A 19,392-nucleotide genomic window follows, 5' to 3' on the forward strand; every position below is an offset into this window, starting at 1 on the left:
ATCATTTCACTTTATACAACATAATTCTCAAAAGTCAAATTACTTGCTCCATAGTTCTTTCTTTTTCCAACATGGGAAAAAGTAAAAAATGGAAAAAAGAAGTATAAGACAGTCACTCAAATATATCACTAAAATTAGCTGGTAAGATAGTGTCTTAAATCTGTCTTATTTTTCATAAAAAATATCTATATTATGTTTGCAAATTAAGTTACTCATATAACCAAAGCAGAAAATAAGTATGCAGTTAATATACAAGAAACTTAGCAGGAAGCTTATTTATTTATTCAACTAGGATTTATTGCATATCTGCTACATACCATGCATTAGAGAAGCAAACCAAGAAAGACAGCCCCTGCTCTGTGAACGCTGTATTGTCTAATACAGGAGATAGGGAAAAACTCAACTGATAACTCTATCCTTATAACTGCAATAAGGAGACTGAGGAGCCAGAGAAGGTGTCGTGGAAGAAGAAACATTAAAACTGAGACCTGATGAGTAGTAATTAGTTGTGGGGACGGGGTGGAAGACAGCAGAGGTGGAGGCACTTCAAGCAGAGAGAATACAATACTTGAGGGTCCTGAGGCAGCACAGAGCGTGGCATTTCTGAGGAACAGAGGCCTCTGTAACTGGTGTTCACTGAGTAACAAGGCAGATTTGTTGGAATTTAGGCTGTAGAAGTACATAGAAGGAAAAGATCAGATTGATCATATAGCTTTATAACACTGGTAATGTTAGAAATTGTAATACTGGTAATGAAAACATTAAGGATTTAAAAAAATAATAAGTTATATCACTTTTCATGATATGAAAATATAATTTTAGGACATAATTCATGAAAATTTGTGGCTAATGAAGTTTCCGAACTGAAAATTAGAGACAGTTTATAGCTATGACTTATAGCTAAGTTTACTAAGTCCCAATGAAACACCACTATTCTACTTTCTCCCAGTTCTGTAATGATTTCTGTTTTAAAAAATAGATCAACTCACTGGGTCAATACTATAAATAATATTGAAGAAACTGTATTGTTATGTCTGGCACTGGTAATATTGCCAGAGCAAATTTATCCCATTTTTTTTTTCAATTTTTTTCATTGTGGTAAAATATACAAACATAATATTTATCATCTCAATCATTTTTAAGTGTATAGTTCAATGGGATTACATACCTTCACAATGGTATCCAACCATCACCACCATCTACCTCTGTAACTCTTTTCATCTTGTAAAACTGAAACTCCACACCTATTGAACAGTAACTCCCCATTTCTCCCTCCCCCAGCTTCTGGAAAGCACCATTCTAGTTCCTGTCTCTGTTAGTTGACTAAGCGCCTCATATAAGAGGAATCATAAGTATTTCTCTTACTGTGACTAGCTTATTTCAGTTAACATAATGTCATCTTGGTTCATCCATGTTGCAGGACACGTCAGAATTTCCTCTCAAGGCTGAATAATATTACATTGCATGAATATACCACACTTATTTATCTATTCATCTATTGATAGACACTTGTGTAGCTTCCACAATACAGCTATGGTGAATAATGCTGTTACAAACATTGGTGTACAAAATCTAACCAATTTTGATATGCAAGATTTCACTTCAATCCATTACTCTGTGTGGATGCATACCAAACGCACAAAATCCAGAGCAGAAGTCCAGAAGAAAATGTAAAAGATGCCTTATTTCATTGGGTTTTTTTCTGGGTGTTGGGGTGATAGAGGGGGTAGTATGTCTAATTTCTCCTCTCTCTAGTTAGCCTCACAAGTTCTAGATCATAATTTTCCATTAATATAGTGTCAATATTAATGGCCTCTTTCTTTTTCCCATAGGGTTCCCAATTTATGAATGAATAGTCCCCACATCTTCCATTTTCAAAACTCATTGGACAGGCTGCTTTCACCAAACTACTTTCCTTTTTAAATGCTTTACTTTCTGCTAACCTTAAAAAAAAAAAGTAGCACATGTTTTGTTAAAGTACCCCCAAAAGATTTCTAAAGTACCTAGTGTATGTATTAAAGTAACTATGAATCAACAACAATGAGGCCTATTTTAAAAAGCAAAAATATTGCAAGGCACATAAATAAGAGAAGTGTATTACAAATAAAATTGCAAGCTAATCCTCCCACCACCTAACAATAGTAAGTTCTTTTATTTTTCTCATCTGAAAGAAGAAATGGAAATGTGCTGATAATTTGAGAAACATTAAAAATCACCAAAAGGTTAAGAAATAAGGGCAGAAAAGGTTTCTGGTTTTTTTTTTCTTTCTTTCTTTTTAACCAGGAACTAGACTAGAAAAGAGAAATGTTAAGTACAAACAGCCTTAGCAAACACGGTCCCGTTACAAATGTACTTTACTACTAATCTAACATCCTAAGGACAGCCCTTTGACATAACTCAAGTGTGAAAGAGGTATAAGAGCCACCAGTATTGTCTTGTGGCAGATGTTAATCATAAACACAAAGATGCGTGGCCCATTGGACATATACAGATACACCTGGCCAACATTATTTGATGCCATCCTGTGAAAGAAAACCAAAATTAACAGATGGTAACTATTAAAATACACTTAGTTGTTCTATGATCAAATAAGGCATCCTTCAGTGATTTCACTTGCTGCAACCCCTGGCTGAGACAGTTTGCAGCAGAGCAAGAAAAACCCCAAAAAGCAGCTGGCTGTTCTTCACTCAGGATTGTCAAAGGAAAAGGAAAAGGGCTTTACCACACTAACAGATATTTAGTTCAGGCCTATTCAATGACCTATTCTAGAAACAATGAGCCAAGTAGAAAGATGGACAGACTTTTTTTTGATAAACTAGGGTGGTGAGAGTCTTCATAGAACATAGACCTCATCTCTGAGATATTTCAGAGGTAAAAGCACCTAAAACCAGAGCAAACCAAACCAACTTTTCAATATTCTTTCAACCCATGATTATATTAGAAATAGCACCTTGTCTTAATATTCTAGGTATGAAAGGTCATAAAAATAACTCAGGAAAGCAGAAAAGAAAAAGTCATTCCTGTAACACAGCGATTATGCAATACATCCCAAAACCTTTGCCAAAGATAATCAGAGGAACTGTAGTATCAGATGAAACCCAAGGGGCCACAAGAGAATGACCAGAAGCAGCAAATTATAAATGAGGAGCTTTGGGACCTGCACTGCATTAGAATTTAATCATCAATCTCAACAACTTCAATAGCACCCCTAATTCTAATCCCTGAAAGAAAACAGCAAGGTGACTTCAGAAATAAGTAGAGTTCACTCTCATTATTTTTTTTTTGAAGATTTCATTTATTTATTTTTAGAGAGGGGGGAGGGTGGGAGAAAGTGAGGGAGAGAAACATCAATGTGTGGTTGCCTCTTGTGTGCCCCCTACTGGGGACCTGGCCCGCAACCCAGGCATGTGCTCTGACTGGGAATCGAACCAGTGACTGTTTGGTTCACAGTCCAGCACTTAATTCACTGAGCCACACCAGCCAGGGCCACTCTTATTCTTTATGCATTTAAATTACCTTTAAGAAATCTTAGTCGCTTCCTTGTAGTTCTTACTGGAGATGAGTGCTACTATAAAAGGTCATTTACCCAAGCTGATTTTCTACAACTTCTCTGTCTCATAAGCCCACACACAATTCCTAAACTTAAAAAATGCTTAATACCTAAGGACAGATATAATAGAATACTGTCACGAGTGCAAAATTTCTATCCCCCAACAACACAACAGACAAGTGGATCCTACTCAAAAAAAAAAAAAAAAAAAAGGTCTCCCATTTAATCATTAATGAGCACTATGCCATCCTCAATGAAATTACTTAACATTTCAATGTTAGTAAACTGTCTCCACAGGCCTTAAAATTTTCCACTCTATTAGCTAAGTATATTAAAAGACATTCTTTAGTAAAACTAAGTAATAATGAATTCATAAGTATTTTGAAGTTGATTTATCATCACAAAACTGAAAGAAAGCAGATTATTTCTACCAGGAAGAGTCATTTAAGAAAGCTTAATGAAAACCCTTAACATGGTCACAAAAAAGAATATTTACATTAGTGAAATGCAGCAGTATACCTCCGTGTGCAATTACTACTTATTCACTTGCAGTTTCAGTTGAAAAACCTTTCCACTCAGTAACTTCTAGCACTATAATTTGGCCAGACTATAATATGAAATTTGAATATCATGTTATTTGGAAAGTTAAAAAAGACAAATAACTGGTATTGTTCTTTTCTTAAAAAAGAACAAGTATATTCATGCTTAGATGATACTTTCCCCAAATGCACACGGATTTTACTCTAACCTCCATTAGTTTCCCAAAGCGACTGGTCATTTGCCATCATTACAATACCAACCTGTTGGGGGTTTCGTATAACACTCTTTTTACAAACTGGCTAGACTTTCCACCACCAAAATTGTGCATGAAAACATATGTACATCACTACTGTCATTTTTAAGCTTAGAGAAAGATTCTCCGCTTAAGAAACTCAAAAGTATTACTTTATTACAAACTTAAATTTCTCTCCAATTACTGAATTCACTTCTCTGGAATCAAATATTAAATTTTTCTTGGTAATCGAAGCTAAAATCTCATATAACTTCAAAAAGTGTCGTTTTTCTACAATCTTCCCCCCTCAAAAAAAAACCATATGAGAACGTGAATAAATGTATAATCTGCAAACCCTAACAAGAAATTCTAAAATAGACAATTGACTAGAACTACATCAGCACATGTGTTTAAGTAATGAGAAAGGAACAGTCCTCAAGTCCTACCGCCCCTACGATCGGCTAGCTAAGTCCAAGAACAGAGGAACAAATACGAAGCTGAAACTCCACTCACTGGTCTATCTCCCCAAAATCTAAAATGCTAAGAACAAATCTTTCATAGTTTTTCTTTATTGTTAGATATTTTCACATCACCTTGTATATTCTGTAATAGAGGGTAAAAAAAGAAAAAATTAACATGATAAAATGTAGAAATGTCAAAATGATGACAATTAGTATAATAGCGGCAGGTTTATCTAAGATTCAAAAAAAGAACTTATAAGTTGGGCTTTTAAGAGTCCACATTCTTTTAAGTGAATGCATGAACAGTTCGGTTTACTTCTTGGGGGACTTAAAATCAGCTTGGCAACATACAAGGTATTCTTTTCAAGCTTTTCAGGATTTCCAGTAGCTCATCTTTACCAGAAAGCTATGTAATGGCAGCCAATTTGCAAACACCCAATTTAAGTCGCAGCTTCAGTAAAACAAAAGAAGAAATTAAAGTTCACGTCAAGCATTTGTGTTGGCAGGGGCTGAACAGGCTACTGAAGAAAAGCCTGACCGCAGGGCTGCACTGGCCACCACTCACGGGCTGCGTGCACCCGTTTGCACGTTACTTTAATCAAGAAACAGACATAATGAGTCTACCATTTAACACATGCAAATTCATTACGACTTTTTTGTGAAAGCTTGGCTCACATCACATATGTTCAAACTACGTATACATTCCACTAAAGGGACAAAGAATAAAGAAATTAGAATAACTTCGCTTTTTAAGTTTATAGTTTCATGAAACAAGAAAACAACTAAGTGGTAGCTTACAATATAAAACTGCTAAGGTCAATGTTATCATCACTAGATCAAGTTTCCTCCAAAAATTGTTAAGAAGAATCCTTACTGTCTTATAAATAATTATTCAGAATTTAATACTGTAATTGACTCCAACAACTAAAACACAAACAAAAGCACCTTAAACAGCAGACAATGGCTATAACTAACTTCTAAAGACAACAACAAAAAATACTTCTAATAGGTACACAGATAATCCAATAAATACTCTTCAGTAAATGCAGTCATTCTGTTCTACATACATGGAAAATAAAATCCCAATAAGAAACAAAAAGAAGTTATTCAATTTTATACTCAGTATAAGTAGAAATAAATTTTAATAAACTAATTTCACTTAAAACCATTTATCAACAAAAGTACCACTTGTTCCAATTTTTCATTTTTTGATCATAGTGTTTTCTTGTTCTTAAAGCTTTATACTTGATAGGTTTATGAGAAAATATAATAATGAAAATAGTAAATATTAAAGATTTACTCAAAAACATTACTCTGTCCGAGTAATGGCACTGAAGACTGGAGAAAGAAACTAATGTTCTGATGTTCTGTTGGGGTTTTTTTTTAACACTTTTAAGACAAATATGACAAAAATCTGATGAGAGAAAATAATTTTCATCTCATCTAACACAAATACATACTTTCTTTCAAATACTCCCACATATGCACACATTTAATATTAAAAAGACAATAGTGATGAGCTAAATTTTGATCACTTACTATGTGCCAGACACTGTGTTAAATGCACTACACTTACAGCAATTTTGTAATTGAGCGATTACTCACAGCATTTGTTAACCCTGTTTTACACGTGGCGGTGGGGAGGGTTGTTGAGGCACAAAAAGGTTAAAAATTCACTCAAAGCCACAGAGTCAGTGACAGAGCTGGGATTCAAACCCAGGCAGTCTAGCTCTGTATCTGATTTCAGAATTATTATATTACACTGCATGGACATGGCACATAATAAAACGCCTTACTTTTATTTAGTAACCAGCAGGTACTAAATACTAAATAAAAATGTAACTATAATATCACACTATTTGTCTCGTTTTACTTACTCTGTGATAATTCTGGATTTCCTTTCAGATTCATCATCTTTGGAATTGACGGGCCATACACATCCACATCTAACAAACCAATCGCCTTTGACTGTACAAAAACAGAATTTATCATAAGATTATTCCCATTCTTCATCTAAGTTAAAGCACATAACAACAGTAGGTCTGACTATAGAAAACACAATTTGCAAAATATTCCAAATTCATAACCTAAGGTTTCAAAACAACAGTAAGTTAACAGATACTAAACTACTTACAGTAAATATTTTTTGTTGGTTTACTAGAAAACTAACCAGAGAAATCCACTGCATACACATTGTGGTTCAGATTTCCTATACAGTTTCAAATAGACTAAGACTTTTTGATCTAAGAACTAACAAATTACATGCACACAATGTTAAAATAATGATTTAAATGGCCAACAATACCCCAGGAAGATGTAGCATTAACTTTTGGAAAGGCCATCTAACACAACAAAGAATGCAAAAAAAATTTTTTTTTAATCATGGAAACAAGATCATAATTAAAGCAAGTGAGAAATTCTGATGCAGATCTGGCACGTAAATGCTCAAGAGGAGAGTGGCCGTCATGATACAGAGACAACCTCCTGCTGGCAAGCCACAGTTAGCTCCTGTGCAACCCAGGGCCTTCTGGAGATTCAGAACAGCTAAACCTGTTTTCTTTGAGGATCCATCCAGCTGCCCAAGGGCAGACTATCCTGACTGTTCTCTTCACCAGCTGCCAGTTAATCATCAGCTTAGCCACAGAAAAGAAAACAAGACTCACTACTCCCAAATATGTCTTTCATTTTCTTCTCCCCCTCCTCTTTCTCCTTTGATACATTAAATCAATCTGTTATTAGTTTTTCTCATATACAAGCAAACAGCATGCTAATACTAACTACATACCTCTGAGTTCCGTTTCACCAAGACTTAACACTCTCTTCCTTCTCTCCCTGTATCCTCTCCTTTTTTTAACCTCTCAAAAAAAATTTTTTTAAACTAAACAATCCTCATCTTCCATGTTATCTACCTATTTCTAGAGACAAAATTACTTTTTAAACCTTGCTCTCTGGTTCCTGTAAGTACACGAAATAAGGTACATTCAACATTTATGTCCCTAACTTTATACTGACTCAAATGCATTTCTAAGAAAACCATTTTTTTTAGATTATTTTTTTTTCTTTTTTTTTAATTTTTATTGTTATTCAATTACAGTTGTATGCCTTTTCTCCCCATCCCTCCACCCCACCCCAGAACATAATCAATAGAAGAAAAAACCAAACAAAATATAACCAGAGACATTGAAGTTAAGAACAATCTAACAATAGCCAGGGCGGGGGGGGGGGGGGGGGGGGGGGACAGTGGGAAGAGGGGATTACAGGAACTAAGAAAACCATTTAATGTCCCTGTGTGACTCGCAGAAAGTACAAAAACTAGGGATTAACATCTACCACTACTAAAATCCCAGCTTACTGCAAAATGAGAACACAGGAAGGATACTTACCTTTAAGAGAATGGTAATATACAAAATTTAGGTTTAATGAATTTAAGTATTAGCGTTAAAAAGGCAGGAACATTCTATTAGAAATTCTGACCCACTTTAACACCTTTTGAAACCACAAACAAAAGAATGTAGTTAAATTAAAACACAAAAACTATAGAAAAGAAGTGAAATCTTAGGATACTATAACTATCACTCTAGAATTTCACCTTTTTCTTATCTTTTCTCCTGACACCTACAAAAACTAAAAACTAGCAAAAAATAATAATAAATGCCCATAAAAACAAAAAAATAGTCTAAGATTCTTTTTCCTTGCTCTCTTATATTATTCCTAATTTTATAACAACTAGAAAGGGGTAGGTCCCAGGTTTCAAATTGATCTAAAAATACTTGTCAAGTAAAATAACATCTTTTTAAGTTTATGTTTTCATGAAACAAGAAGACAACTAAGAGGTGCTTGCAATAGGAGACTGGTAGGCTCAATTTTATCATTACTAGATCTTCAAATTTCCTTCAAAATGTTGGGGAGAATCTATCCTGTTTCAAGAAGAAAACTATGCCTGTCTAAGAGTGAACCATTAGGCAGAAATAAAGATCTACCCTAAAATTTGCTGTAGTGGAAGTAAATTTTATATATATCCAGATGGTTGCTAATGTACATTATCACATAAGAATAAAGAAGGAAGGGAGGAAGACGATGAGATTTTAGAGTTCCTCTGCTTACTAGAGAATGGAACTAAGAACAAGGGAGGTTCTCCTGTGTTAGGTTCTCTGCATACTCTCCCTAGAGTAGTCACCAACTGACCTAAATTTAGTAGCAATGCTTACATATATCAAAAAGGAAAGAGGGGAGAGGAAGGTATGAAGACCAAAAGGAAGAAAGTAAAGAGAAAGGGAAAGAGGGGCAAAGGCGAGGAAGGTGAAAGGAAGAAAAGGGTGGAAGGAAGTTAATCAGCAGTGTTATATTAAGAACCTGGATAAACTAGGCTGCTACAGCCAGCACTGTGGACAAATCAGAATCTTTAAAAACATGCCATCCTAAATCACCCAAATAAACACCTAGACCTCCTCTGATTATAACTCCCCATTGCTTGAATTCCCTCTGGGTGCCAGGCACTAAGCACTTTATTTACATTTCTCATTGACTCCTCACGGGTGGTATTATACCTACTTATGGATACGAAAGCTGGACACTAACAACTCAAAGTAACCTTCCTAAAAATATTCTTTCTTAGAATGAAGCACATGGGAAATTAAACACAAAAATACCACCAGAACTTGAACAGGATCTGGCTAAAAGATATAGACCAGGAGTCAGCACACTTTTCCCAAAGATCTAAGAAACAGTAAAAACTTTAGCTTTGTGGATCATTGACCCGCATGTACCTAACACTATCATTACAGGACCGCACCAGACACAGACAATATGTAAACGAATGAGCACGGCTGTGTTCCAGTAAAAACCTACCATACAGGCAAGATTCGGTCCATGGGCCATAGTGTACTGACACTGATTTAGAAAATAAACTTTTTCATGACCAAGTTATTCAATCACCCAACACTGTAATTTTGGTAGAACCAAGAGCAGGCAGGACATAGACATCTCTTGTGCCAGAGAAGCTATCTCAGTACAGCTTTACCTTCTCATCCTTCATTGGCTAGTTTTTTAAAATAATAAAGAGTACATTTTCAGGCCGTCTCACTTTCCAGTGTAAGTAAGTCAGCATGTCTTGCTTAGATTTTACATATCATGAATGAAATTGGTGTCCATTAAGTAGAAATACCAAAGCCTATAGTAATTAACACATAAGTACTTTGAACTGGCATAGCTATTGAATTAGTAAAATTACTACAGCTACAAAAATTAGCTTTTACACATTTTGAAGTCTAGAATTCAATAACGTTCAAAAGATACCAAATAAACTCTATTTGTTATTCATAATTTACTCCATTATTTTATTTTCCCTCCATTATTTTAAATAGACTGCTATTTTAAGTGTATAAATAGTCTTTCAGTTTAAATTTCCAAACAGTTTTATACTGTAGGAAAAATAAATAAGCAAGGTGGAGGCTATAAATAAATCTATGCAACTGGGTGTCAAACCAGCTAAGTTTTATGAATACTTTCCACACACTCCTTCTAAAATAATTACATTTAGTAAAGAAAGCTCCCATTAGGATTGTCCTTATCTTTAATTTCAGCCAGGCTCAAAAGAATAATCACTACAGCCCCAGCTGGTGTGGCTCAGTGGGTTGAGTGCCAGCCTGCTAACAAAAGGGTAGCTGGTTCAATTCCAGTCAGGGCACATGCCTGGGTTGCGGGCCAGGTCCCCAGTAGGGGGCACACGAGAGGCAACCACCATTGATGACTCTCCCTCTCTCCCTCCCTTCCCCTCTCTCTAAAAACAAAAAAATAAAATCTTTTAAAAAAAATAATCACTACAAAAGCCTCACCAAATATACAACAGATAAAGAAAATGATTATTAGCAAAATTAACTATAAACTTACTATTGTAAAGTATGATTGCCATCTTTATTGTCACCATAAAACTGAACCTAATACATTGGTACCTAATATTATACTCTTTTTTTGACTCTTGCATACACTCAAAGTCTAGCAGGTGACATAAAACAAGACAGATCAAATCCCAAGATGCTATTTAGAATTTCGGATTTGTTTCTTTGTATTTCATAATACCCTGTGAAAGCTGTAAAAGGTGGCAGAATTATTCAGAGTGATTATACTGTTTCATTATTACTACATGAAAGCTGCAATTTGAAAGCCTACAAATTCTATTTTTTTTGTTTGATTTCAAAGGCACTGACAACAGTTTTGATATTACTTTGTTCTTCCAACAGAATTTATACTAAAGAACACTATGAAGCTTCATGACATGTTCCTTTTATCTATGTTGTCTGCTAATAGAACCCATCAAAACATCATCGTAGAGTGGTTCCACCCCATTGTTTGTAAGTAAACATTCATTTAGGACTAAGACCTATCTAAAGGTTGTCCTTTCCTTACAAGTATTATGTTAAGAAGATCATGATTATCTGCACATTATGTTCCATTTAACTTTTGACTAGCAATTGAGATTTGTCCAATTTAGAGTTGGGTCAAGCCTCATCTTTCCTCTCTCTGCCTAGCTTTAAATCAAGCTTCCATTCAGAAGAATTTCAATCTCTTAGTAGATAGCAATATGTTTCTTAATTCTATTAGCTAACATTAGATATAAATCCTACTGTTGGAAGAACTAAAAATTAGACAAGGTGATAAGAAAATAATTTCCTACTCTTTATTAAAGGACTATATAGAGTCTTTAAGTTCAGTCAGAAAGAGGAGAAACAAGGGCAACATAAAGGAAAAAGTCACCTGGCTGGAAGGAGCAAAAAGAGAGATGAGCTCATGATAAGTATGGAAGAATTCCAAATGATAAACTAATTGCTTACAAAAGAGCTAAAAAAGTAAAAATGGAAGTGACATAATAGATTTCAAATTAAAGACTATTTTAAAGCAGAAAGAAACCTACAAGATCACCTTAGTCTTCTGTCTACTTTTTAGTGATGAAGAAACACTCCAGGTAATGGCACAGCTGGGCATAGGATCCAAATCTCTCCCCAACATACCATGAAGCCTAACCAGAAACAATCACCAGTCACTCCACTTCATCTCTTTCATCTCATCCCCTAGTACGCTCCCCCTTTCCACCCCACTCCAGACACACTGCCTTGAACACAACAGTCTTTAACACAACAGGCATACACCTGCCTTAGGACTTTAGTACTTGCCGTTCCTTCAGCCAAGAAGTCTGTCCCCCAGGTATCCTGGTCCTCTCTGTCACTTCCTTCAAGTCCTGATCCAAATTCGACCATGCAGTGAGCCCTGCACTGGCCATCCTACCTAAAATTCTAACTCCCTCATCACTACACTGAATAGTTCCTATTCCCCTCCCTGCTTTTTTCTTTCTCCTTTGCACCTACATCAATATTTAACATACTATATATTTACTTACCTTGTTTATTATATCTCCCCACTACAATGTTAATTCTATTAGGGAAAGGATTTTGTATGTTTAGTCCCCTACTGTAAGTGGAACCTAGAACAGTGAACAGTCATGGAGATACTCTGCTCCATCCCAAGAAATTGACTCGTAGGTCTGGGTTGGGGTCTAACAAACTGCATTTGTACCACTCTAGGGTATAAAATAACTACAATATGAAAAACAATAATACAGATAATACGGGAAAGACAAGCAAAATTTTGTATAAGGGCCCACCAGTAAGATCATGGTTACAATAATCTACAGTAATCAACGGTAACATTGAAGAGCTGTGGGGTTTTTTAACTATAAAGAAGTAGTTAACATTCTGCCATATGGGAGAATAGTCAGTCACATATTGCATGGGACATATGTATACAAAAACAAACAATTCACTGTTTATCTAAAATTAAAATTCAGTTGAGTGGGTGTTCTATATTTTTATTTGCTAAATCTAGTTATCTTACCCCAGCATCTCTTCTCAATACTGCAGTCAGAATGATTAGGTTGAAATATAAGTCAGATCATGGCTGTTCAAACCCCTTCAGCACTGGCTGGTATGGCTCAGTGGACTGGGCGCTGGCCTGTGAAACAAAAGGTCACCCACCGGCTCCATTCCCGGTCAGGGCACACGCATGGGTTAAGGGCCTGGTCCCCAGGTGGGGTCAAGCCAGAGGCAACTGATCAATGTATTTCTCATACACTGATGTTTGTCTCCCTCTCTTTTTCCCTCCCTTCCCCTGTCTCTAAAAGTAAATAAATAAAATCTTTAAATTAAAAAAAAATTCAAAACCCTTCATTTCCACGCTTCCCCCATGTAAAAGCCAACGTCCCTACAACAATTCACCAGACCCCATGAAATCTATCTAGTTCCCCCCACCCACCTCCCAGCCCTGTTAATTTTCAGTGCCTATGAGTTAGTCCTCGTCTTACCAGAAATCACAGTGGCCTTTTTATTGTTCCCTACACAGTAAGCTAGACGCGCTCCCACACACTGGCCTTTGAACTGGATGTTCCTTTTGCCTGCCTGACCCAATCTTCCCTCAGGTAGTCACAGACTGCTCTTCATTCATTAAAGTCTGTGCTCACTGTCTTATTTTCAATGGGGCCCACCCTATTCTAAATTGCAAACACACCCTCACCTTCACTACTTCCCCTCCCCCTTATCCCAGACTACTTTGATCACTTTCTAACATACTATGTAAATTACTCAATTGTGATGTTCATTACCTATTCACTGTAAACTCCAAAAGGGTAGTTATGTCCCCAAGCACCTAAAACAGTAAGCATTAAATAAATATTTCTTGAATGAATAAACACATGAATGAACGAATGAATAAATGAATCTCCATTTGTTCCTCTGTAGAGTATCAGAATTGGTTACTCTATGATCCCTAACGTCCCTCTTAAGCTTTACTATTGTATGATTTCATGAAATTCTACTTTTTTACTAACATTTTCAGTTATAGGATTCAAAATTAGATAATATAAACAAGGTTAAACTATTCTAGTGTTAAAGAAAGGATCATAAATTTCCTTGTAATCCATTCCTAACCACGATTTTTCCCCCAAGAAAATCCAATGTCATCTTCATTTTTCATTTCACCTCAACTCCAGGAAAATGGGACTTTATGACGAAAATCTAGTGCAAAAAATGGCTATGGCAGGCTGTTGTAAAAATATGAGTAAAAATGAACAAAAAATAAAGAAACAAACAAGCAAAAAAAGTCTATCTGTGTGTGTGTGTATATATGTATATACATATACATAGATAGATAGATAGATAGATAGATAGATAGATAGAGATATATCCTAAATCTTTGAAAACTAAGCCACAACATGGTAAAAAGAGGGCACCTTTTAAACCTGCTCTCTAGCAAGATTAGACTCGATATGATCTCCATAGAAAGAGGCTGCACAGGAGTTCTGTTCTGGGTTTCTTTGTTTTCCTTTCCAGAGTAGGGTGGTCAGGACAAGAAGCAATTCCCTTAAGTCTCACATTTTCATCTAGTAAGTAACAAGGAAAGTAAATTAACGGTAAAACATCTAACATTAAGAAAATAAAAGTCTAAATCCTTGCCCTGTATAACTTTAAAAAAAGTATTAATGCCCTTAGTAAGTCTTTAAAATCAGAGAAAAATTAGAAAGACTTCTATCAACACAGTATGCATAAAATGCAGAAAAAGATACTTCTAGACACTAAATCCTAATAATAAAGTCATCTTATTTGTGACTTCAACCAACTACGTTTTTGCCAGACCTAGAAACCTAACAAAACAAGAACTTTTTCCAAGCCAGATAAAGTACTGCTGCAAAAACACTGAAAACCAACACCAACTCCTTCGGAATGTCCTTAATTAAACTGCAATGCAGGGAAGAGCATTTACAATTCTGATAGCAGCTCTTCCAAAGAAAAGCAGCGCAGCAATCACAGGAATCGGATGTGAACAGAGTACTTGATCCACACATCAGATTCAAAATCACAGGAGCCAAGCAGCTGGTTTTGAAACCCATGCCTTCATTCGCCCTCTGCTCTAGTCCTCTCAGTGACCCTTCCAACACTGCCCCGCTGAGGATTAAGGGCTCTTTTTATTCCTCTAGAAGATGTGATGAGAGAAATAATTAACTGAGAAAAAAAAATTGAGAGAGGAAAATGAGTTTGTGAGAGTCAAGTTGGGGTGGGGGAGAGGAGAAGAAGAATTAAGAAAAAAGGATAGATTATTCTGTGAGAAAGATCTGGATAACTATTGACAGAATTAGATTATAAAATTCAAAGGATGTGCAATAGTTTTGCCACCAATATGTTCTAAATGCAATGAAACTAAGGAAGGATGTACTAAATACAAAATTAGGGTAACTGTTCTCTTTCTAACTCATAATCAAATTCAGCAACTTCCATGAACAAAGTGAGAGAATGAATTACTAGCTGCAAGCTGCACTTCACCAAAAGAAATTTAAAAGGTAGGCCAAAGGGTACTGAGGAGGGAACACACAGCCAATAGCTTCTCTAGAGCCATTCAAAACAAAACCGCTGCTGCTTCTAATTGGAAATCTTAAAGCATGCCGTGCACTATGCTTTCTACCTACAACCATACAGAAAATAGAAAGGAAACGCAGTTGGGGCTTTTTACCTATCTAAACATTATCTTATAAAACAGTACTTTTATTTCGTTATGTTGGTTGAGTGTGGTACATGTGTCAGTGTGCATATTGAGGAAGAGGAAGAGCAAGTAAGGAAAAATTCCTAATAGAAGATTGGCTTTAGGATCTATTGTAACACACCTCACCCCTCTATTATACCATTAATTTAAAAAGAGAAAACACTGCCTTATCTTTCACTTTAATATTTGAAATTAGTTCCATATCTAGCACACTGAATTATTCTTAAAAGATGCCACAGAGGTAGACACATATATCTCGTCAATTAATACTATTAATGAACATCAGTGGTTAATCACTAGCAATTTAAGAACTTAGATAATCTGCTTAATTACAGATGGCATTCAGATCATAAGTGAAATTTAAAAATTATACTACATTGAAATATATATATATATAACTATACAACAAATTAAATATAAAATTCAAAAACTATGAAAAACCCAGAAGGTACCAACCATTATTATTATCACCTACAAAATGATGTTATGAAAATATAATTATGTAAACCCAGGCAAGTTATATTTATGTAATTAACTTCATGCTACTGTAATGCACAGTGTATTTTTAAATATCTCAGTTACCCCTTGATTAAATATTTTAAAGGATCAATAATGGATTTTTTTTCCAAAACATTAGCACCATAAAGTTCATTAACAGTTACTCTATTAATTCTAATGCCAAGTAGCAAATTATTTTGACAAATGAAAATCAATGTACTTAATACCAAATGAATCACACAAGTGATTAACATTTCAGGATTTTTAAAAACAACTAACACATTAAAAGCACAGTGGAATGCATGAAGAAGCAAACTAGGATTTGTATCACTAAACAGATGGGTGATTGTAGATAACTTACAAACCTCACAGAACCTCAGTTTTCTTACCTACAAAATAAAAATTAAGAAGATACCTACGTTACAGAATTTTTGTGAGATCACAGAGCAGTGTGAATGTGTTAGACAATAGCTAACAGTTATACAGTACTATATGCCAGGCACTTCCTAAACACTGTACTTGTGTATTGTAGCTTATTTAATCCTCATAGCAAGCTTGATATAGGTATGTAATAATAGTCAACGAACAAACCAAGGCACAGAAAGGTAAGTAATTTGCCTGAAGTCAGGCAGCTGTAAGTGCAGAAACAGACAGGAACCCAGGCCATGTGCCTTCAGAGGCCAGGCAACCGCTACAACCTGCTGCCTCTCTCCAATGAGATAAATCAAGTCAAATTCCTAGCACGAAGTAAATACTCAGTGTGGGTGTCTTTTCTCCCTTCCACCAAGGCCCCTTTATACACTGAAACAGGAAAGATGAGCATTTATTCTCAGAAAATAGTTACTTACTAAGTAACTATTTCTTGGTAAGTTATTTCTTATGCAAGACAACCATCCACAATAACATTGTAATTATTAACCCAGGCAACTACGTAACGTAAGTTTTGAGAATAACAAAATAATTTTTAATGTGCACTTACTACTTTTATTTGATGTTGTTTGAGGGTGTTTTTGTTTTTGTGATTTTTTTTTCCAAATGACTTGCTTTAATTAGGTCATACAAAAAGTAGATGGGAGGACTGACCTTGGAGTCCAGGTCTTTCAATTGTTACACCAATTTGCTTTTTCTTTTTTTTTTTTTAACTACAGTTGACATACAATATCATATTAGTTTCTGGGGGGATTGTTTTATAAGAGCAAGAATCATGTCTAGTTTAAGGTTTTATGTAACATCACTGTGAATACAGCCTCTACTAAATATTAAGTAACATATTTCACAGAAATTGGATCTAGGGTTTTTGGTATATTAGCCAATTTTTAAGTTACATATTTACATAGATTACAAAGAACAGACACAACTAAAATTCAGTAATAAAATAAAGGCTCATATGCTCAAGCCTAGAAGATATTTGCCTGGGCCAAAAGGAAACCAGCTACTGATTATAGTGGATACTAAGCAAAGAGAGAAGCAATTTATTATATTCTGCTTTTTTTTTTTTTTTTTGTAGCTGTATAGACATCTGTGTTTCCTTGCTAAATCAAACAGTATTTACTATAAGGCTAACGCATAAAAATAGCCAGTTACTGCCCTGGCTGGTATAGCTCAGTGGATTGAGCAGGGGCCTGTGAACCAAAGGATTCCCAGTCAGGGCACATGACTGGGTTGCGGGCCAGGTCCCCAGTAGGGGGTGTGCGAGAGGCAACCACACACTGATGTTTCTCTCCCTTTCTCCTTCCCTTCCCCTCTCTCTAAAAATAAGTAAATAAAATCTTAAAAAAAAAAATAGCCAGTTACTGAATTCTTTCTATATACAAGTTGTTATGCCAGAAACATTGCACATATAGCTCGATATTTCACAACAGCTCTGTAAAGTAGCTACTATTATTATTACTATACATTTCATAGATGAAAGACCTGAGCTCTGAGAGGTCAAGTACCTTGCCCAAGTTCACACAGTAAGAAAAAAGTTGGGAATTCAAATTCAGATTTGCCTGAAACCAAAGGCCACATTTATCCTACCAAATATATCCAAACCTCACTGGGTATCAGAAGTACCTGGGGAACCTGTTAACAAAACTGATGGTCAAATCCCACACCTAAAAATATCAATTCACAGAGATTCTGATTTATTTAACAAGCTCCCCAGGTGATTCTTATGCGGCAAGCTGGCACTGGGCTAGTACTAGCACTTAAAAACCACCATACTACCTCAAACTGCCTCCTCTGTGTTAGTTTGGTGATTAGAAGGTGAGATTACAGGATATTAGGCATCAAGTTTTATATTCAATAAGTGTTATGAATGGAGTAAGGACCCAATTCTGTTTTAGATTGGAAATACATTTTTAAAAATAACATCACTTTTTTTAAATTTACAACCAAAGCCTGGAGTCATCTTTAATTCCTCCTTCCCTTCTGTCTCTTAAATTTGTCTCTTCCTTTGCCTTTTTACTACTGCCTAGAGGACATCAGCATCTACGGGCTACTAGCCAGTGAGAACCCTTACCTCCCCACCCCTTCTTTTCACAGACAGAGCTCACCTCTCTATAAATGTGGAAAACGTCAGATTCCCACTTCCCAGTCTCCCTTGCAGCTAAGTCACATTCATGAGATCCAATCCTAGTGGGTAAAGCTAGAGAGTGCCTGATGGAAGTTTTCTTTCCTAACAACAACAACAAAAACAACATAAAAGCACACCCTTTTCCCTTCTGTTTGTGATTAAGTGGGGCAGCCATCTTATAACCATAAGGATTAAGCCAACAGAAATTCAGAAAAGTCCAACTCAGAGCCCTGATACTTCCAGATTTCTTATGTTAAATAATAAACCCCCATTTTCAGGCCAATTTTAGTTCAGAAGTCAACACTCACTCTGGCTATTGCAACAGCCTCCCTTGCCTCCAATCTGTCTCTAATTTGTCCTTCAACATCACTACAAATCTTACCATTGAAAATCACAGATTTTACCATGAACCATAAACTAGTAGAAAACCTTCTAATGTATCCCACTGATAAACACAAAACCCAAACTCCTTTACAAATGAACCGAGTTTATCTCCAGCTGGATTCCCCACAAGTCCTCTTACTCCAATATACACTATAGTCATACAGACTTTCTCTCATTCCAAACACCTTATAATAAATTTCCTGCTACATTCCTTCAACCTAGAATTCGCTTATTTTCTGCTATTTTTCTACCTGCCAAATTCTACTTAGCCTTCAAATTGCTGCGCTTGCTTAAAACTGTAATTAATTTCTGTCCACTCTGGTATGAACATACTGTGATTATACCCACCAACTGCTGTACTTATACATTCTTCCTAATAATGCGTACATCTTATTATTACACACCTTATCATATGTAAGTAAATATATATATACATCTGTCTCTCCCACAAGGCTGAAGGTATTATGAAGCTAGCACCCATGAGTAAACACCGATATAAGATGGTCCGTGGATTGTTCAGTTAAATTTGTCCATAATCACCTAGGCAACCTCAAATATGTTGTTTAGGACATAAAAGGGATGAAGATTG

General features: G+C 35.6%; 1 protein-coding gene across 1 annotated transcript in view; it reads right to left on the reverse strand.

The window, feature by feature from the left end:
- Positions 1-19,392, reverse strand: part of NUBPL (NUBP iron-sulfur cluster assembly factor, mitochondrial) — a 237,786-nt gene that overhangs the window by 194,839 nt on the left and 23,555 nt on the right. Inside the window, exon 4 of the mRNA XM_024551342.3 lies at positions 6,661-6,751. Within this exon, the coding sequence (XP_024407110.2) occupies positions 6,661-6,751 (91 nt within the window). The remainder of the gene's footprint in view (positions 1-6,660; positions 6,752-19,392) is intronic.

This window comes from Desmodus rotundus, chromosome 7 (assembly GCF_022682495.2).
Source record: "Desmodus rotundus isolate HL8 chromosome 7, HLdesRot8A.1, whole genome shotgun sequence".
Taxonomy (NCBI): domain Eukaryota; kingdom Metazoa; phylum Chordata; class Mammalia; order Chiroptera; family Phyllostomidae; genus Desmodus; species Desmodus rotundus.